The following is a 23,104-nucleotide window of genomic DNA, read 5'->3' on the forward strand; positions in this document are numbered from 1 at the left end:
GCAGGGGTCAGTGCTGGGCTCGCAACTGTTCACGATATACATTAATGATCTGGAAAAGGAGTAGTGCATCTAAGTTTATTGATGACACTAAATTGAGTAGTGGAAAAGCAAATTGTGCAGAGGATACAGAGAATCTGCAGAGATATAGATAGGTTAAGTGAGTGGGCAAGGGTCTGGCAAAAGGAGTACAATGTTAGTAAATGCGAATTCATCCATTTTGGAAGGAAAAAATAAAGAGTAGATTATTATTTAAATGGTAAAAAAAATTGCAGCATGCTGCTGTGCAGAGGGACTTGCAAGTGCTTGTGCATGAATCACAAAAGCTTGGTTTGCAGGTGCTGGGGGCTATCAAGAAGGCAAATGGAATGTTAGCCTTCATTACTAGAGAGACTGAATTTAAGAGCAGGGAACTATACAGGGTACTGGTGAGGTCCCACCTGGAGTACTGCATGCAGTTCTGGTCTCCTTACTTGTGGCTTTGGAGGTGATACAGAGGAGGTTCACCAGATTGATTCCAGAGATGAGGGGGTTAGACTATAAGGGGAAATTGAGTCCCCTGGGACCGTAGTCACTGGAATTCAGAAGAATGAGGGGAGATCTGACAGAAACATATACAATTATGAAAGGGATAGATAAGATAGAGGCAGGAAAGTTTTTTTCCACTGGTAGGTGAGACTCGAACTAGGGGACATAGCCTCAAGATTTGGGGGAGTAAATTTAGGATAGAGATGAGGAGGATCTGCTTTTCCCAAAGAGTGATGAATCTGTGGCACTCTCCACCTAAAGACCTCAGTAAATACACTTAAGAAAAGGGTAGATAGATTTTTGCATAGCAGAGGAACCAAAGGTATGGGGAAAAGGCAGGTAAATGGAGATAAGCCCACAGTCATATCAGCCATGATCTTATTGAATGGTGGGGCAGGCTCAATGGGCCAGATGGCCTATTCCTGCTCCTATTTCTTATGAGAACAGAGAGGAGTAGAGGAAAGAGGAAAGATAAAAAGACCCAGAGCACCTACAGGAGACTATTTCCTTAAAGGAAAAGCAGCGTCTGTACATCAATGGAGGAAACCAGTTAAAATCCTACAAGCCCTTAGGCCAAGAGACTGTTTGCTGAAGAAACTTCAATCCAGTGAGGATGCAAATACAATGATTAAGCTTTGCAACAGAACTTGCAGAAAAAGCAGTTTTTTTTTACTGACAGGATTAATCCACAAACTCTTCAAAACTATAGAAACAATTTATCATGACTCGTAACCCTTTTCTTCCCATTATTTCATTAGAAATTCATGCATTACTCCAAATGGAGTGAGGTGAGGTTACAGGTGGACATACTACCTCTTCTGAAATAAGGTACCCCTAAGCCCAGGCAGTGAGAGACAAGGACATGCTTGGATATGGTTGGTATCTTGCTGGTACCAATACCCTGGGTTCTTGGCAGGAACCATCACTTGGCAAAAGCCCATTCTGGCACAGATCAGCACTTCAAGGAAGTCAGTGGGGTTTAGGGCATGCAGAAAGATGGCCGCAAGAAAATGTTCAGGGAGAAACACCTCGTGTCCAGGTCATTAAAACATCAAAACCAAGATAGAGATAGGTAATAAAACTGGAATTTATAACTTTCTTCTGCATTTAAAGAACATTTTAAGTGTTAAGTATTACTTTCTGACTTCAACATTTCTCAATAGTTTTTAAGTAAATTTCTCACCACCTTCAATTGGACATAAGTGGGCCAACATGGGGCTCACTTAGCTTGGCAAGATATTCTTTGTCAGGCCAGTTGAGGAAGCGTCACTCTCGGGTACATGCACACATCTGATAAATGGCTGAGTCACGTCTGATCCCATGACATCACTTGGCCTCCACACATGACTCTTCCCACAATTCCAGTCAACACACAAAGCACTTTCCAGAGAACCGGACTAAACTGGCTCCAGACGGCAGCCGAGTGCAGTTAACCCTTCGCATGCCGCATAATCAGAGAGCACCCACAATCCCACCCACAAAGTCACGTGTGCACACAGACACTGATTTCACATGAGCATGTGTCCATTTACATAGAGCTACACAGGTACATATACTGTCACCCACCCAACCGCAGACCAACACTCCAAAATACATTTCTACAAATGTACAAATATCCTGGACTTTATGCTCGCCCACAACACCATATTCAGGTTTTCCCTCACACAAGTCCAGGATGCAAAGATTGTCTGCTGTCATTCTTCAGGACTTGAGTGTAAAGGATAATGATTGATTGTTACTGTGGATCTGATGCAGATTATAAAAACACAATTAAAAACAGAAACAATAAATCTAAACATAAAAGTAATCTCATAAAACACCATGTATAAGAAACTATTATATACATAGACAATAAGTACATAACTTGACACTAGGTGATGTGGATGTAGTGGTGGTGTTTGAATATAGAGCGATCTTCATTCAGAAATACCTGATAGCGAGAGTTTAAACAATAAAAGGACGACCCACTTTGGGACTGAGGTAGTGCAGGCAGACATTTTAAACTCTGGAGTCAAGCTTTCAAACCATTTCTCCCCTGAAAACCAGCAAGTTTGAAAAATTTACACTCATATCAAGGGGGTAATATATTTCAGTTTGGTTCCCCATCTCTACAACCACCCGGCTCTCCCCTGTGCCATATCTACCCCTCTCCCTATAAACAACACAAGCATTTCCAATTCATTAACACAAGATAATCTGCCTTTGCTTGGTTTCACCACCTCCTGAGATCTGTAACCCTGGCTGGCCGTTCTGTAGACGTCTATCGGTGGAAATAACATTTAGAGCACAAGACAGAGTAAGACAGCAAGGAAACAAGTCCTTTGGCACCATCCAAGATGTACCTCTAAGTTATAAACACAAGACATGCTACAGATGCTGGAAATGCAGAGACTGTTTACTCCTCTCCATTGAGGCTGTACAAGCCTCAGCGCTAAACTGACTAAACTGACTATGGTCTGCAGCCATCAGCCTCCTGAATCTGCTGCAGCACTGAATTGGCTATGTGGCTGTGGACTTTTTATCCCCCTGGGAGTCTGCAGTTCAAAGTAAATATATATGATCAAAGTACATATATGTCACCATATGCAATCCTGAGATTCATTTTATTGCAGACATTCACAGTAAATAAAAGAAACACAATAGAATCAATGAAAGATTGCACCCAACAAAGTGGACAACCAACATGCAAAAGACAACAAACTCTGCAATTGCAGGAGAAAAAAATAATAAATATCGAGAACATGAGATGAAGAATCCTTGAAAGTGAGTCCATTGGTTGTGGGAACAGTACAGTGATGGGGTGAATGAAATTATCGCTATTGGTTCGAGGGCCTGATGGTTGAGTGGTAATAATTGCTCCTGACCCTGGTTTGTGTGGGGCCCCTGATGATGGATATTGCTTTCCTGTGACTGTGTTGCATGTAGATGTGCTCAAAGGTCAGGAGAGCTTTATAGATAGACTGAACCATATCCACTACTTCTTGTAGCATTTTCCATTCAAGGACACTGGTGTTTCCATACCAGATTGTGATGCAGCTAGTCAGTATACTCTCCATTGGTCACGTTCTGTGGATTGTCTGTTCGCTTTTTTAAAAAATTGTTTGCACGATTTGTTCTTTCTTTTTGCACATCAGATGCTTGACTGACTTTGTGGTGTTTTATTTTGTGAATTATATTGTGGTTCTTTGTTTTGTGGCTGCCTGCAAGAAGGTTGTATATGGTATACAAACTTCTATAATAATTAACTTTGAACTTTGAGACGCTGCTTGGATGCCATTCCTCCAGCAATTTGTGTGTTCCTAATTTGTCCCATATTTCTGTTGAGTTGAGGGCCTCCACTAGTCAGAGTTGACCATGGATACTGCTGCTCCCATTAATCTTCTTTCCTTGCTATTTGCCTGTAAACTTGTCTCTCACATGCCTATCAGCCCTTCACCCCCCCCCAACTGACTGTCCTGGCAAATGCTTATAGCAGAAATACTCCACAACAGCCAGTTAATGCACTACCCCACCTTTGAGATGTGTGAGGCAGCTGGAATTGAAGGATATGTGCAATCTCTACAGACAGCAAAGGCCAGGATCAAATCTGGTTCCCTAGGCTGTGTGGCAGCAGCAGTCACACTTTTGGTTTCTATCTAGGAGCTTGCATCTGAAGGCCACACAGGTGGGACAGTTCAAAGTTGGGCTCAAGTCTCCAGAAGCTGTATTAAGATCACCTCTCATCTAAACTGCAGCAAGTCTTTGCCCAGACTGGTGGATAGTAGTTCAGGTGTGACCTCACCAATCCTCTGTACAGTTTACATGGGCAAGCTGAAGTGGACACGAGGCAGAAACTGAATTTCTGTAACAGAAAGAGACCCTGTTTGGTTAACGGAGACCTCTAGTGGTACTGAACCTGACAGGTTTTAAAACAGAACAGAATTCCTAACAACAATTTGCATTTCTTTTAACACCTTGAGCACAGAAAAAATGTCAAGTGTTTCACAGGAGCATTGTCAAACAGGGCAGGTGACTGAAAACCTAGTGGAAAAGCTGGACTTTAAAGAGTACCTCAAAAAACTGTAAGAAGCTTGGGCAGGAAGATATGAACCTGAGACCTGGCACCAAGGATTTTAAATTTTATATTTGTATTTTTGGTGATACAGTGTGAAACATGATTTTTCCACCCAAAAGCCACACCACCCAGCAACCCACTGATTTAACCCTAGCCTAATTCCAGGAGAATTTACAAAGGCCTATTAACTTACTAACCGGCATGTCTTTGGACTGTGAGAGGAAACCCAAATGTTCATGGGGAGAACGTACAAACTCCTTACAGAAGACCCTGGAATTGACCTCCAAAGCCCTGACCTGTAATAATGTTGTGTTAAATGTTTGCTACTGTGGCGCTGCTGTCAGACAGTGACAGTAAACTGCTGCACTGTCAGACACATTCCCTCACCCATCGTGTTCTCTGCAACTAAAAACATGTTTCAGCTCTTATGTTACTGTTTCTGTGGAAGGTTATTGAACCAAAACATTAATGTTTCTCTTTCCTTTCTGTGATTCAAACCTGTGCGTGTTGTCCAGCTTGTAGGGCTTCAGAATAAGGACTCAATGGTGAGCATGATCTGGTACTCTGCAAATCTCAAAAACACCCAACAAGATGGAAAAGGTGAAAGCAAAAATGATCACAAGGAATGGGAAAAGGAGCTCTGCGTGAATTAAATAGTTTTGTCAAGAGGAAATCTCCGCAAAAGTTAAGCAGTTATAACATTTTCTTTTCTTGCTCCCAAGTTGGTGACTTGTTTAAAACAAAAACCTTCCTGTTTGGGATAGACTATCTTACTGAAGAACTATTAGGGTCTGCAATTTCCTCACAGTTCAGTTGCTATGTGTTTACTAAAGACTTGGTGATATTTTCAGTGGTTAAAGATGTCAAGTACATCAGTGAATCAATTAACAACAGATTATGTCATTATAGCTATTTGCTATCAAACATTCCACTCCTGTAGAAGTGATAGTTATGCTTCTCATGGACTATATGGAGAAATGTCTTTATTTAATGAATGTAATCTCACAGTTTGATCAGATCTGATCACTCAAAAACAATGATAAGGAAGACAGGAAGGCTCAGGGTGGGGTGGGAAGGTGAGTGGGCAATGGGGAAAGATGGGGTCTGAGAAATAGCGAAGGGCAAGGTGGTGCCGGGATGCAGTGAAAAGAGTGAGGGAATGGGAAAGGAAAGAGGAACAAAAACCAAACGCTCTGTGGGAGAGAAACTGAGTGGGTGAGCTCAAAGCTTTGAGATCACAGAAGCAAGATTATCATCAAACCTGATGCAGAAGCTAAGTCTCAAACATAGAACATAGAATAGTACAGCACATTACAGGCCCTTCGGCCCACAATGTTGTGCTGACCCTCAAACCCTCCCTCCCATATAACCCCCCATCTTAAATTCCTCCATATACCCATCTAGTAGTCTCTTAAACTTCACTAGTGTATCTGCCTCCACCACTGACTCAGGCAGTGCATTCCATGCACCAACCACTCTTCGAGTAAAAAACCTTCCCCTAAAATCCCCCTTGAACTTCCCACCCCTTACCTTAAAGCCATGTCCTCTTGTATTGAGCAGTGGTGCCCTGAGGAAGAGGCACTGGCTATCCACTCTATCTATTCCTCTTATTATCTTGTACACCTCTATCATGTCTCCTCTCATCCTCCTTCTCTCCAAAGAGTAAAGCCCTAATTCCCTTAACCTCTGATCATAATGCATACTCTCTAAACCAAGCAGCATCCTGGTAAATCTCCTCTGTACCCTTTCCAATGCTTCCACATCCTTCCTATAGTGAGGCGACCAGAACTGGACACAGTACTCCAAGTGTGGCCTAACCAGAGTTTTATAGAGCTGCATCATTACATCACAACTCTTAAACTCTATCCCTCGACTTATGAAAGCTAACACCACATAAGCTTACCCTATCTACCCTATCCACCTGTGAGGCAACTTTCAGGGATCTCTGGACATGTACCCCGAGATCCCTCTGCTCCTCCACACTACCAAGTATCCTGCCATTTACTTTGTACTCTGCCTTGGAGTTTGTCCTTCCAAAGTGTACCACCTGGCACTACTCCGGGTTGAACTCCATCTGCCACTCCCCAGCCCACTTCTGCATCCTATCAATGTCTCTCTGCAATCCTTGGTAATCCTGTACGCTATCTACAACACCACCAACCTTTGTGTCGTCTGCAAACTTGCCAACCCACCCTTCTATCCCCACATCCAGGTCATTAATAAAAATCACGAAAAGTAGAGGTCCCAGAACAGATCCTTGTGGGACCCCACTAGTCACAACCCTCCAATCTGAATGTACTCCCTCCACCATGACCCTCTGCCTTCCACAGGCAAGCCAATTCTGAATCTACCTGGCCAAACTTCCCTGGATCCCATGCCTTCTGACTTCCTGAATAAGCCTACCATGTGGAACCTTGGCAAATGCCTTACTAAAATCCATATAGATCACATCCACTGCACTACCCTCATCTATATGCCTGGTCACCTCCTCAAAGAACTCTATCACGCTTGTTAGACACGATCTGCCTTTCACAAAGCCATGCTGACTGTCCCTGATCAGACCATGATTCTCTAAATGCCCAGAGATCCTATCTCTAAGAATCTTTTCCAACAGCTTTCCCATCACAGACGTAAGGCTCACTGGCCTATAATTACCTGGACTATCCCTACTACCTTTTTTGAACAAGGGGACATCATTTGCCTCCCTCCAATCCTCCGGTACCATTCCCGTGGACAACGAGGACATAAAGATCCTAGCCAGAGGCTCAGCAATCTCTTCCCTCGCCTCGTGGAGCAGCCTGGGGAATATTCCATCAGGCCCCGGGGACTTATCTGTCCTAATGTATTTTAACAACTCCAACACCTCCTCTCCCTTAATATTAACATGCTCCAGAACATCAACCTCACTCATATTGTCCTCACCATCATCAAGTTCCCTCTCATTGGTGAATACCGAAGAGAAGTATTCATTGAGGACCTCACTCACTTCCACAGCCTCCAGGAACATCTTCCCACCTTTATCTCTAATCGGTCCTACCTTCACCCCTGTCATCCTTTTGTTCTTCACATAAGTGAAGAATGCCTTGGGGTTTTCCTTTACCCTACTCGCCAAGGCCTTCTCATGCCCCCTTCTTGCTGTTCCCAGCTCCTTCTTAAGCTCCTTTCTTGCTTCCCTATATCCCTCAATAGACCCATCTGATCCTTGCTTCCTAAACCTCATGTATGCTGCCTTCTTCCACCTGATTAGATTTTCCACCTCACTTGTCACCCATGGTTCCTTCACCCTACCATTCTTTATCTTCCTCACTGGGACAAATTTATCTCTAACATCCTGCAAGAGATCTCTAAACACTGACCACATGTCCGTAGTACATTTCTCTGCAAAAACATCACCCCAATTCACACCCGCAAGTTCTAGCCTTATAGCTTCCTAATTTGCCCTTCCCCAATTAAAAATTTTCCTGTCCTCTCATTGGCTAACTTCCACAAATTCTTAAATTCCTACATGAAACCAACCAAGAAATACAAAAAGTTCAGCAATGAAGAATGTTAGACTCATCCATTTTTCTATTGCCCCCCTTCTTCCCACATACACTACACAACAACCTGGTCCTTGTGCTGAGTAATAGAACAGCAGCCTTTTCTCTCCCCATAAACAGGTTTGTCCCCAGAATCCCCTCAGAGGAAGGAGAGGCAGTCAAAGCCCAAGGAGGCTCAAAAATATTTGAATGCAGTGGAATAAAGCAACGTGAAGAACTTTCTTCTCAGTAATCATGTGTGAGACTGATCCCTTAAAGATTTTTAGACTTTTTTAAATCCTTCTGTTACCAAGCATTGCTCAGGTATAACGAAAAGAGAAATCAAGAATCAACTATGCAAATATTTTTTAAAAACATGAAATAAATTATGAAATGGAAAAATAAAGATATGTTGGCCCCAAGGTACAGAGGGAGCTGCTTTGTTGTGTTGGATTCTGATGATGTTAATCCAAGGTTCCTTCAGAAGACAGGAAAGAGACACGAACCTTTTTGCTCCACAATCATTTTAATAAGTGTTAATAGAACAAAGAAAGTTGAAAACTGACAATGATAAGGTCTAGTAAGTGAAGAGAGAGAGAGAAGCAAAAGAGAAAAAGGAGGAAAAAAAAATAAGGCACATTAACTTTCTTCACTTATTTTAGTGCCCAGCTGCAACACAAATGCAAGTGTACAAGTACTCGGAAATGTCAGCCATATAATGTCACAAAATTAGTAACTTTGACTGCATTCATTTTACACCATATCATCATGCATATAGGACACAGCATTCTTTTGCAAACTAGTGAATGCGGCTGCAACAAACAAAATCATGGGCCGCCACGGTGGCCTAGCAGTTAGTGCGACACTATTACAGATTTTGGAGTTCAAGAAATCGAAGTGGGCCATTTGACCCTTGAATTTGCACCACCACTCAATAAGGTTATGGCTGACATTGTAACTCAGCACCAGTTTCATGCTCTAATCCATATTACCTAATTCCACTAATATCCAAAAAAGCTATTAGACCACAAGAGCATAAGACATAGAAAAAGAATTAGGCCATATGGCTCATGAGCCTGCTCCGCCATTCTATCATGGCTGATTTATTTTCCCCTCAACCCCATTCTTCTGCCTTCCATCCATAACCTTTGACACTCTAACTAATCAAGAGCCCGAAACACTCTCCCTTGACTGGGAATTGAACTGGGTCTGCAATGGTGAGTGCAGAATCCTAACCAGTAGACCGACAGGAAATATGCCTGCAGCAGGTCAGGCAGCATCTGTGGATATAAAGGTAAAAGAGCCTTCACAGCAGGTCCCACAGGTTCCTCCGAACATCAGCAACTTTTAAATTCTCACCTCAATACAGAGGAAACTGGAGTTCCATGAGTCAGTCCTCATCGGAGGATCAGAGGAGGGGAGAGTCAGTAACTTTCAATTCCTCAGTGTTACCAATCAGAGGATCTGTCCTAAGTCCAGCAGGCAAGTGTCATTACAAAGAAGGCACAGCAGCTCCTTTACTTTCTTTGAAGTTTGCAAAGGTTTGGTACGTCACCTAAAACTTTGACAAACTCCTATAGATCATGGTGGAGAGTACATTGACTAGAGGTATCATGGCCTGGTATGGAAACTTCAATACCCTTGTATGGAAAAGATTACGAAAAGTAGTGGATACAGCCTAGACCATCATGAGTAAAGCCCAACCTGGCATTCAGCACATCTACATGGATCACTGAACAAAAAAATCAGCGTCCATCAAGGATGCCCACCGTCCAGGCCTTGCTCTCTTCTCATTGCTGCCATTAGGAAGGAGATACAGGAACCTCAGGACCCATACCACCAGGTTCAGGAACAGTTATTTTACTCTTGAACCAAATAAGATAACTTCACTTGCCCCACAACCTCAGAACTCACTTTCAAGGGCTCTTAATCTCATGTTCTCAATATTTATTGCTTACTTTTGTGTCTCTTTGTATTTACTATGAATGCCGGAAAGAAAATGAATCTTAGCGTAGTGTATGGTGACTAATATACTTTGATTATAATAAATATGCTTCCTTTCTATTTCTCCTACCAAGATCCACATTATATTCCATCTGCCACACTCTTGTTCATTTATCCTCTCTTAGCTTCTCTGCATCCGCTCCACACTGGCACCTAATTTCTGTATCAGCAGCAAACTTTGATATATTGGTATAAACAAATAGAGCAGCAAATTCTCTGCACACAATCAATGCTCACCTGTCAAGTCTTGTAGAGCCATTTCTTCTGTTAAAGACTCTTGATTTTCCAAGCGTATCCTGGTGAAAGAAAAAATATTTTTAGACTGTAAGTTCATATGGAAATTTTCCTTTCACATATTGCACAAGGATATATATTGAAAGGCAAGACTAATTTTTGATCTTATCTCCCTTCCATATCATCGTCACCCCCCCCATTTTATTTTTAGGCTTAAAGGTCTTCCTTCTTATTTTTATTTGATTTATTTAGAGATACAGCATGGAACAGTGCCTTCTGCCCCAACAAGTCATACCATCAACAACCCCCGATTTAACCCTCGCCTAATCACAGGACAACTTACAATGACCAATTAACCGACAAACAAGTACATCTTTGGAACGTGGTAGGAAACCCACGTGCATATGAAAAGAACGTACAAGCTTTCTTACAGAAGCTGTCAGCATTGAACTCTGGCACACTATGCAGTAATAGTGTCGCGCTACGCTAATGTGATGCCTGATTTAACCCTTGAAGCTCTATTCCAGTTCCATCAGATGCTATGAAGGAGATACACCGAGCCATGCATACATTTTGCAACATGAATAACGACGCCAATAAGACAATCTCTCTATAGAGCAACACACACAAAATGCTGGTGGAATGCAGCAGGCCAGGCAGCATCTATTGGAAGAGGTACAGTCGACGTTTCAGCTTAACACCCTTCGTCAGGACTAACTGAAAGAAGAGATAGTAAGAGATCTGAAACTGGGAGGGAGGAAGGGGAGATCCAAAATGATAGGAGAAGACAGGAGGGAGAGGGATGTCTTCCAAGCATTCCTTGTGTTTGCCTCTCTATAGAACAGGCCACTTAAGACCAACTACAACACACTAAATTAATTGAATGCAGACGAAGAATCCAACCTGGGACATTGCCACTCCAATGTTTTCCTTACACAACTTGTCTTAAGGTTTTCAAATGCTTGCTGAGGAGTTCTGTAATTGGACTTTTCGGAGCACATTATTGAAACAGTGATTCATTGGCTTGGTCAAATGGCCTCAAAGGGAGACACTCTTTGCAAAGCCTAAAGTAGTTTAGTCTAGTGCATAAAATATGTCAAAATATAAGCACTAAGAGAAAATAGTTTAGCCCAAAGGCAGAAGTTTTGACAACCCACAGCTGAAATGCTCAGCTTTCAGGAAATACAATAAGTTTTCACTCCTGTGCATCTTGTCATTTTTCTGAAAGCATTTGACAACGTGCTACATAAAAGGCTGGTGTACAAGTGTACACCACTTGGGAAAAGGATGTTAGCACATTTTGGAGATGATTATACGATTTATGTCTATGTGCATGAAGATTTAAGAGGCAGGCGCGGCAAGTGGTTGGAAAGACAAACAGAAGTTTGACCTTTATTACAACAGGAAATAGGGAAATATTGCTGTGATTGTGCATGGTACTAGTGAGGCTACACTTGGACTTACTGTACAGCTTGGTCGCATTATTTAAGAAAGCACGCACTGGCAATGGAGGCTGCTCACAGAGATTCAACAGGGTGCCAACATATCCCATCAGGATTGGCAAATGAAAATTAGATCTATATTCTTTGGAACAAGAACAGGATGATCTTACTGTGCTTTTAAGAAGTATTCACCCGCCTTGGAAATTTTCATGTTTTATAATATTGAATCACAGTGGATTTAATTTGGCTTTGTTTGACACTGATCAACAGAAAAAGACTCTTTCATGTTAAAGTGAAGACAGATCTCTACAAAGTGATCTAAATTAATTATAAATATAACCACAAAATAGTTGATGGCATTCACCATCCCTCCCCTTTAATATGACACACCAAAATCATCAGTGCAGCCAATTAGCTTTAGAGTCACATAATTAGTTAAATAGTGATCACCTATGTGCAGTCAAGGTGTTTCAACTGATTGTAGTAAAATACACCTGAGTCAGCAAAAACTACACCATGAAGTCAGTTAAGTCAATCAAGAATTGGAAGAAATATGGCAGAGATGTAAATCTGCCTAGAGCAGTTGTCGTCAAAAACTGAGTGACTGTGCAAGAAGGGGACTAGTGAGGGAGGCCACCAAGAAACCTATGACAACTCTGGAGGAGATACAAGCTTCAGTGGCTAAGATGGGAGAACAACTTTTGCCTGAGAAAGTCACCGTTTAAAAAAAAAACCTCACGTGAAATATCGGCTCGAGTTTGCCAGAGACATGTAGGAGACTCTAAAGTCAGCTGGAAGAAGGTTCTATGGTCTGATGAAACCAAAATTGAACTATTTGGCCACCACACTAAGTGCTAAGTGTGGAGTAAGCCAAACACTGCGCATCATCAAAAAACTTAAAAAACATGCTCCAGAACATCAACCTCACTCATATTGTCCTCACCATCATCAAGTTCCCTCTCATTGGTGAATACCGAAGAGAAGTATTCATTGAGGACCTCGCTCACTTCCACAGCCTCCAGGCACATCTTCCCACCTTTATCTCTAATCGGTCCTACCTTCACCCCTGTCATCCTTTTTTTCTTCACATAATTGAAGAATGCCTTGGGATTTTCCTTTACCCTACTCGCCAAGGCCTTCTCATGCCCCCTTCTTGCTCTTCTCAGCCCGTTCTTGAGCTCCTTTCTTGCTTCCCTATATTCCTCAATAGACCCATCTGATCCTTGCATCTGAAACCTCATGTATGCTGCCTTCTTCCACCTGACTAGATTTTCCACCTCACTTGTCACCCATGGTTCCTTCACCCTACCATTCTTTATCTTCCTCACCGGGACAAATTTATCCCTAACATCCTGCAAGAGATCTCTAAACATAGACCACATGTCCATAGTACATTTCCCTGCAAAAACATCATCCCAATTCACACCCGTAAGTTCTAGCCTTATAGCCTCATAATTTGCCCTTCCCCAATTAAAAATTTTCCTGTCCTCTCCGATTCTATCCTTTTCTATGATAATTCTAAAGGCTAGGGAGCGGTGGTCACTGTCCCCCAGATGCTCACCCACTGAGAGATGTGACCTGACCTGGTTCATTACCTAGTACTAGATCTAGTATGGCATTCCCCCTAGTCGGCCTGTCCACATACTGTGATAGGAATCCGTCCTGGACACACTTAACAAACTCTGCCCCATCTAAACCCTTGGAACTAATCAGGTGCCAATCAATATTAGGGAAGTTAAAGTCACCCATGATAACAACCCTGTTATTTTTGCACCTTTCCAAAATCTGCCTTCCAATCTGCTCCTCTGTATCTCTGCTGCTACCAGGGGGCCTACAGAATACCCCCAATAGAGTAACTGCTCCCTTCCTGTTCCTGACTTCCACCCATACTGACTCAAAAGAGGATCCTGCCACATTACCCACCCTTTATGTAGCTGTAATAGTATCCCTAACCAGTAATGCCACCGCTCTTCCCCTTTTCCCCTCTCTCTATCCCTTTTAAAGCACTGAAATCCAGGAATATTGAGAATCCATTCCTGCCCTGGTGCCAGCCAAGTCTCCGTAATGGCCACTACGTCATAATTCCATGTATGTATCCAAGCTCTCAGTTCATCACCTTTGTTCCTGATGCTTCTTGCATTAATAAACCTGATTCTATGAGGAACTGGCATAATGGAGCTGCTGACAGAGCAGATTAAACCTTGATCTCCAGTACTCCCAGTGTGGAGTTGGCAAGTTCTCCCTGCAAGAGTGTTGCTTCCCCTGACATGCACCCACATTCCCTAGATGTGCAAGTTGGTAGATTAACTGGTCACAATAAATTGCTCCTAATATATTGGGTTCAGTGTAGAAGAACTGTAAACGGGTACTTGGTAGTTGGTATGGATTTGATGGGCTGAAGAGCCTGTCTCCCTTCTTAATATCTCTGTGGGAAGAGAGAGGGCCTGTGGCAGAACAGCCATGAATGACAAGGCAGTATTCAGAACTCAATGACAATGAAGGACACCTCTGAATCAGAGAGGATTTGAATGAGATGAATTGGCATCCTGTTCCTGGTATCCTTCAAAATTTTAGAGGTTTGTTATGGAGCTGCTACAAAAAATTGCGCAGAACACTGCAGCACATTGTTGATGATGCACACCACTGCCAGTGTGCCATACATGAAATTCTGCAGATGCTGAAAATCCAGAAAAACACACAAAATGCTGGAGGAACTCATTGGGTCCAGCATCATCGATGGAAATGAATAAACAGTTGCCGAGAACCTTCATCAGGACAGTACATGTTGATGATAAACACTGCAGCTAGTGTGCCGATTGTGAAGGAAATCAAACTTCTTTAGCCTTCCACCACAAAGGGAAGAATTCTGTCTTAGTATCCTGATATGCACTGCAGATTGTAGAGAGCACTGGAGAACCAAGCAAAATACTCAGCATCTGTCCTGCTCCTGTAGGTGTAATATGTGTAGCTCATCTTGTTAAACTTGCAATCAACAGTTCCAGGTGTGAAGTAGTGAGATTACACTCAGACTTTCAGCCCACAAGCTCCATACGGTGAATGTGCAGTTACTCAATGCCAACAATGAATGCACCAATCCAAGGCCATGTCAAGTAAGGCCAACCCTAAGCAAATAAACAAAATGAAGATAGTTTTAGGTGTAGTAAAAGGCTGCTCTCAAGTCTGGGAGAGTCCAGGGAGATACTGACTGGAACCAGAAGGCAACAGATTTTTGACTATTAATTTTTACATCCCAGGTAAGTTGGGTCTTGAGAGAATATGGATCCCTGGGTCACTAAGTGAAAACTACTGAGTACAAACTACTTTTGGGAGATCCACTAAGGGGTCTCACTTACACAGAATTTGACGTTCTGCAGAATCCAGTCACCTCATTCTCCTTTACTCTTTCTTCCCAAGTGTGTCATTCCCTCGACACCTTGACTTCCTTGTGATACTGTTAAGTCAGCAATCTCAGCAGGACCTTCAACTTCGGACAGTGATTATTGTTCTATCTGTTCATGTGAGGCACATATCCTAAGACAAGCTGTGTTTAACTTTCTGTTCATTTTTATTTATTTATTTAGAAATACAGCACAGAATAAGCCCTTCTAGCCCTAATAGCCAGCAACTTCAGAAAACCATGATTTAACCCAAAGCTAATTACAGGACAATTTATAATGATTAATTAATTTACTTGGTATATCTCTGGACTGTGGGAGAAAACCAGCACACCCAGAGAAAACCCACACATTCCATGGGGAGGATGTACAAACTCCTTACAGAGGACACCAGAATTGAACTCTGAACTTTGATGCCCCAAACTGTAATGATATCTCACTAACCGTTACGCTACTGTACATAACGCTGCTGACTCAGGTTTAACAAACCCTTCTCATACCTTTCAAAATTTGCCTCCACCACCTCTTAGTGAAATCCACAGTGGGAGAAAAGGCTAAGTTGAGGTAACTATGAACCTTTGCTGAAATGGCCATGGGGCTGGCAAATTTCAAGTTCCTGGATACATAGGGTGAATGCTTCCAACCCAGACCCCCCCCCACCACTCCTCAAATTTCAGAGTACCGATGATAGAGATTTAGAACAGCAATTCTATTGAACATCAACTTTAAATACAACTCAATAAGTGTAGGAATGGGCAAAAGAAATCAGGAAGGTCAAAACTTTGATTTCATGTCTTTTGTTCTATGGGGCGCCACAGTAGCATAGCAGCTAATGCGACATATTACAACTCGGGGTATCCAACTTCAATCCCGGCGTCCACTGTAAGGAGTTTGTGTATCGTCCCCATGGAATGTGTGCACTTCCTCCAAGTTCTCCAGTTTCCTTGCACAGTCCAAAGACGAGGTCAAATATTAATTTGAGAAAGTTTTATTTTATCAAATTCATTATGTGATAGGAAGTTAGGTCACAGACAAGATCTGATACTGCATACTCCTGGTAGTTTAAAACCAACTCTAGGCCATATCCCAACATAATTGTTTCATATTAAAATGTTTGGTCTTAGATGGGAGGGTGTTGTTCTTACTCATTTGGGTGCAAACATACCAAAAACACTCACTCCAGGTATCAGTGAGCCATTTCATCATACCACTCAGTCTTTCAGAAGATCAAATGATAGAGGAACAAAGTTAAAAATAATTGGTCATTCCCTTATTCAGAGGGAGAAAATAGTAATTCAAGAACGCTCACCTTTCTACCCATAACTGAAAATCCCTGATGAAACTCTTCTAGGATTCAAACAGCACAAGGGATGACAGGCACCACAAACATGCACCCACATTAATTATCGGGTACAAAATACTTTGGTTGTTACATCAACACGACTGAAAAAAAAATCAGGAGAAAAATACAAATACAGACGAGGCAGGCAACCCCTAATTATTGCAGAGGACTGCATTCCTCAAAAATGGACCGTATTGTGACCTGACGTAATTCTATCCTGTGTCACATATACATGTGCCAAGAAACATAAATTTTTTAAATCGTATTTATTTTTTTCTCACAAATTCTGAGAGAACATATTTTATTCCTTACCTTAAATTTCTGAAGTGAAATGGGAATTCTATAAGGTCAGGTTTCCATAAGCCAAACAGCTGTAACGTGGACGTCACCTGTATTATCTACTTCACTATAATGACCCAAGACCAATTTTTACTGGACTTTATGGACTGAGGAAAATTGTAATTTCAAAACGGAAAAAAATGGCTACAAACTGCAAATTTGTTAGACTTGAGGAGACAAGAGTGTCAAGTGATTTTGTTAGGTTGTACTCATGTGGCATGTACAACTGACTGGTGGCAACTTAAGTGCCACACAAATGTAAGAGCTGTTTAAAAGGATTGATTTCACTCTGACAAATAGTCTTGCAATTATTAGCCTACTGTTTCAGCTTCAAATGCTGACAATAAATTCTTGCATTGTGTGAATTCAGAAATGCACTATGTCCTGAATGTAGGCTCATCCATACAAATTATTAGAATATCCAAAGATCATTAAGGGTAAAGATAAATCACAAGATTTCTATAGTTTACAAGGTGGATAATCTATAGAACCGGGTGAGGAACTTTTTTACTTTCAAAGCATGGAACAAAGCCAGAGATATCAGTGTTGAAATTGGTTTGATCCTTTTAATCATAAAGCAGAAATTGAGTGTCTTCTCTCCTACAACCAAAGTCCTTGCTAAATGAGTCCATTCCAACCAGTAGAATAGTGGTGGAAGACAAACACAAAAAACAGGAGTAAGCCCTTTACACCCTAACCCTGCTCTGCTATTCTATATCACAGTTGATCCTCTACTTGAACACTTCCCCTTCCCCCACGGCCCTTGATTTTCTTAAAAGTCCAAACATCTATCGATTTAACCTAAATGGTGAGCAGAATTCTGCTCCTGTGTCTTAAGGTTTAAATCAGTTCATGGTTTAGAATCTTCAGCACTCTGCAATGCAGAATTTGAAACATTCACAATTCTTAAGATTGGGAAAAATAGTCTCTTGCTATTTAAAAACGCAAACACGAGGAAATCTGCAGATGCTGGAATTTCAAGCAACAGACATAAAAGTTGCTGGTGAACGCAGCAGGCCAGGCAGCATCTCTAGGAAGAGGTACAGTCAACGTTTCGGGCTGAGACCCTTCATCAGGACTAACTGAAAAAAGAGCTAGTAAGAGATTTGAAAGTGGTGGTGGGGGGGGGGGGGGATCCAAAATGATAGGAGAAGACAGGAGAGGGATGGAGCCAAGAGCTGGACAGTTGATTGGCAAAAGGGATATGAGAGGATCATGGGACAGGAGGCCCAGGGAGAAAGAAAAGGGGGAGGGGGGGGAAAAAGCCCAGAGGATGGGCAAGGGGTATAGTGGGAGGGACAGAGGGAGAAAAAGGAGAGAGAGAGACCGTATGAGTCCTAGCTATGCCTGCCTTTTTGTTGGCTTTGTGGAACAATCTATGTTCCATGCCTATTCTGGTATCTGTCCCCCACTTTTCCTTCGCTACATCAATGACTGCATTGGCGCTGCTTCCTGCACGCATGCTGAGCTCGTTGACTTCACTAACTTTGCCTCCAACTTTCACCCTGCCCTCAAGTTTACCTGGTCCATTTCCGACACCTCTCTCCCCTTTCTAGATCTTTCTGTCTCTATCTCTGGAGACAGCTTATCCACTGATGTCTACTATAAACCTACTGACTCTCACTGCTATCTGGACTATTCCTCTTCTCACCCTGTCTCTTGCAAAAATGCCATCCCCTTCTCGCAATTCCTCCATCTCCGCCGCATCTGCTCTCAGGATGAGGCTTTTCATTCCAGGACGAGGGAGATGTCATCCTTTTTTAAAGAAAGGGGCTTCTCTTCCTCCACCTTCAACTCTGCTCTCAAACGCATCTCCCCCATTTCACGCACATCTGCTCTCACTCCATCCTCCCGCCACCCCACTAGGAATAAGGTTCCCCTTGTCTTCACCTACCACCCCACCAGCCTCCGGGTCCAACATATAATTCTCCGTAACTTCCGTCACCTCCAACGGGATCCCACCACTAAGCACATCTTTCCCTCCCCCCCGCCCCGCTTTCCACAGGGATCGCTCCCTACGCAACTCCCTTGTCCATTTGTCCCCCCCATCCCTCCCCACCGATCTCCCTCCTGGCACTTATCCTTGTAAGTGGAACAAATGCTACACATGCCCTTACACTTCCTCCCTCACCACCATTCAGGGCCCCAGACAGTCCTTCCAGGTGAGGCAGCGCTTCACCTGTGAATCTGCTGGGGTGATATACTGTGTCCAGTGCTCCCGATGTGGCCTCCTATACATTGACGAGACCCGACGCAGACTGGGAGATCGTTTCGCTAAACACCTACGCTCTGTCCGCCAGAGAAAGCAGGATCTCCCAGTGGCCACATATTTTAATTCCACATCCCATTCCCATTCTGATATGTCTATCCACGGCCTCCTCTACTGTAAAGATGAAGCCACACTCAGCTTGGAGGAACAACACCTTATATTCCGTCTGGATAGCCTCCAACCTGATGGCATGAACATTGACTTCTCTAACTTCCGCTAATGGCCCACCTCCCCCTCGGACCGCATCTGTTATTTATTTATATACACACATTCTTTTTCTCTCTCTCCTTTTTCTCCCTCTGTCCCTCTCACTATACCCCTTGCCCATCCTCTAGGCATTTCCCCCCCTCCCCCTTTTCTTTCTGCCTAGGCCTCCTGTCCCATGATCCTCTCATATCCCTTTTGCCAATCACCTGTCCAGCTCTTGGCTCCATCCCTCCCCCTCCTGTCTTCTCCTATCATTTCGGATCTCCCCCTCCCCCTCCCACTTTCAAATCTCTTACTAACTCTTCTTTCAGTTAGTCCTGCTCAGTTCTTCCAGCATCTTGTGTGTGTTGCCAGGATTTCCAGCATCCGCAGATTTTCTCTTGTTTGCAACCCTGGTAAACCTCCTCTGCACCCTCTCTAAAGTTCATCATCAGTTCAGCGACTGGATGTTCACTGATGTTTGCACAATGTCCAAGCCTATTCACAACTTTTCAGTAATGAAACAATCCAATGCTTGCAGACAACAAGATCCAGACACGATTTCTGAAGTGATGAGTGATATTTGTACCACAAACATGATAATGATCCCAAAAGAGACTGAAACCATCTACTTTTTACAATAATTGCAATCCCATCAACATCCTAGAGATCACTACTGAACAGAAAGTCAACTATACCAGCCACAAAAATATAGTGGGTACAAGAGTGGGCCAGAAGCTTGATATCGCTGGTGTTTCTATCATCAAGGCAGAAGTATGATGCACTGTTGGCCTTCTTCAAAAAGCTCAATAGCAACACATCTCACTTGATAAGCACCTTAACCCCACCCCTCCCCACACGCACTAAATATTCATTCCCTCACAGAAACCAAAGATAGAAGTGGGAACAATTTGGGTCTGCTCCACCATCCAACACAATTGAGGCTGGTCATCCACTCCTCTACACATTCACACCTTGCATCACAGCCTGGTATGGAAACACCAATGCTCTCAAACAGAAAAGCCTATAAAAAGTAGTGGATAAGACACAGACCATCACAGGTAAAGCCCTCCCCACCACAAAGCACATACACATGGAGCACTGTCACAGGAAAACAGCATCCATTATCAAGGACTGCCACCATCCAGCCCATGCTTGCTGCTGCCAACAAGGTGGTGGTACTGGAGCCTCAGGGCCCACACCACCATGTTCAGGAACAGTTATTACCCCTCAACCATCAGGCACTTGAACGAGAGGGGATAACTTCATTCACCCCAACACTGAATTGTTCCCACAACCTATGGACTCATTTTCAAGGACTCCTCATCTCGCATTCTCAATATTTATTGTTAATTAATTATTATTGTTGTTATTTGTTTCTTTGTATTTACTGTGAATGCTCACAAGAAAATGAACCTCATAGAGATGTATATGCACTATGATAAATAAATTTACTTAAAACTTTGATATCCTCTGATCTTTTCCGTGGAAGAGAATTGCAAGATTAATCACAAAACTTTTTCCTGAGTTTAAAATGCATTTCCTGTACCCTGAGATTATGTCCTCTGCTTTGGTCACTGTCAAAGGGAAAAGCCTCCTCATATCCAATCTAGCTAGTTCTTTTGGAATTTTATACATTTCTCCAAGATTCCCTCACAGTACTACAGTGAATATACAGTAGGCAAATCAGCCTGACCTTTTGTGTACCAGTCTTACCATACCAGAAACCAGTAAAATCTATGCTGCATTCCCTCCATGCCAGAGTAACCTTCATCAAATAAGGAGACCAAAAACTGCACTCAAAAATCTGGATGTGACTTCACCATGACCCATAAGGGTTGCAGCAAGATATCAGTGCTCCTAAACTGAAATCTTCTTGCACTGGAGGTCAACCAACCAAATAAGACAACCCACCTTTATCTGTCATGCCTTTGCATAGTCACCCGACTTGTTTCAATTTCTTTGCATCCTCCTCACAAATCACCACCCCCACATTTCCCGAACCTCACCCCCTTCTCAACTTTGTGTCATTTGCAAACTTCCTTCGGCCAAGTGATACATTCTGTGAACAACTAGGACCAAAGGATCTCCATGGTTCCCATCTTCCCACCAGCTCTCAGTCCATGCCAGCAATTATCCCCAATCTCATGTGTTTGAATTTTGTACATAAACGCTCTGAAATAGAATCCTTCTGTCCATGCACATCTACTGATTTTCCCTTATTTATCAATCATTCTCAAAAGTTTCCAGTAGATTTGTTAAAGATGATTTCTCTTTTCCAAAACACACGCTGACTTTATTAAATTCCTTTCAAAGTGTCCTGTTATTGCATCTCCTATGAAAGATTTCAGTGTGCTTCGGCACAATGGTTCAGTTCCCTTCCTCGTTCTTTATTATCAGCAGGAAGGTCACATTTACCCTGCCCAATCTATAAAAGAACCCCAGAGCATAACAGACATTTGACTTTGAGGGTCCTCATCACTTTGTGGACTATTACCCTTTGCTTTCTAGGATGATGGTTACCAGAACCTCAGAATTTAATGGCTTTTAAGCATGAGGAATTTCCCCAATACTGATTTCTTTCGGTTCTTGCCTTTCCCCAGACCCGTACTTCCCTAATATTTGGGAAGTCACTTGTATTCTCCTTTATGGAGGTAGGGACAAAGACGTGTTAAATTGGCCGGCAATTTGTTCCCAATTACAATTTCTCCCATTTGACTGGAGGAAATCTCAACTATTTCAGTAATCCTTGGTTCTTGAATTATTTACAGAAACTTTGACAGTCATATTTTAAATACCCTGCAGTTTCCTTTGTTCATATTCAGGATCCCATCCGAAGTTTAAAGTAAATTTATTTTCAAGGTACATATACGTCACCATATACAACTCTGAGATTCATTTGCTTGCAGGAATTCACAGTAAATACAAGGCAATAAAACACTCAATAATAACAAATACATAAACAATCAATATTGAGAACTATGGATGTAGAGTCCATAGTTTGTGGGAATAGTTCAGTGTTGGGGTGACTTGAAGATGACCTCTCCACTGCACAACTATAGAAGCATCTTGTATCTTAATGAAGTAGTTTATCAGGTTAGAAATTGTGCTTCCCTGAAGGACACCTTGCTGCACAATACCAAATTGTGGTTAGCCAGTTCTCTGATGGGTTTCTCAACATAGTCTATACAAAAAATCATATACCTGCGGGGATTACTTCACCACAATCTTACAGTTAATTTGGTTTGAACAATCATTGTTCAGATCATTGTCACTTCACAATGCAACATGCCTCAAATTCCCATTTATTCCATTCTGTACATCACTTCCTCCTGCTATCTGGGGCCTACTGACAGCCCTCTTTATTGGTTTCTACTCAGTGTATCATAAGCCCACCGTAACAGATTCCAGATGATTTCTGAGCCAATATCCTTCCTCAGCATTCTGTTCTCCTTTCCTAAGACCACAGTCCTCCTCCTTTTTACCTGTCCTTTCTAAATGCTGAATATCCTTGCACTTTCCATCAGTCACCCCACAGCTAGACAGTAACAAAATCACAACAGCATGCAGCTATTTGTGCTGTTAGTTCAGCTATATTATAGCATAATCCCTTTAATATGTTATCTTTCAAATTATTAGCTCTTTCAGCCTTTCACCATTCCTTTCACTATCTTCCAGTTTTTCATCAGTTTTTTTCCTCCTTGTTGGTAAGTTGTATATAAAATTGACTTGCACACAAAAGGGTTGCTCTATCTGTAAACAGAGATTGGATTGACTTAGATTGTTTTCTCTGGAA

At 42.4% G+C, this 23,104-nt stretch overlaps 1 protein-coding gene across 11 annotated transcripts in view; it reads right to left on the reverse strand.

The window, feature by feature from the left end:
- Positions 1-23,104, reverse strand: part of gatad2ab (GATA zinc finger domain containing 2Ab) — a 208,947-nt gene that overhangs the window by 106,285 nt on the left and 79,558 nt on the right. For all 11 annotated transcript variants that reach the window (XM_072243979.1, XM_072243986.1, XM_072243987.1 and 8 more), the window contains one exon: positions 10,339-10,397. In XM_072243979.1, the coding sequence (XP_072100080.1) occupies positions 10,339-10,360 (22 nt within the window). In that variant the 5' untranslated portion in view covers positions 10,361-10,397. The remainder of the gene's footprint in view (positions 1-10,338; positions 10,398-23,104) is intronic.

The sequence above is a fragment of the Mobula birostris genome, chromosome 26 (genome assembly GCF_030028105.1).
Source record: "Mobula birostris isolate sMobBir1 chromosome 26, sMobBir1.hap1, whole genome shotgun sequence".
Lineage (NCBI taxonomy): Eukaryota > Metazoa > Chordata > Chondrichthyes > Myliobatiformes > Myliobatidae > Mobula > Mobula birostris.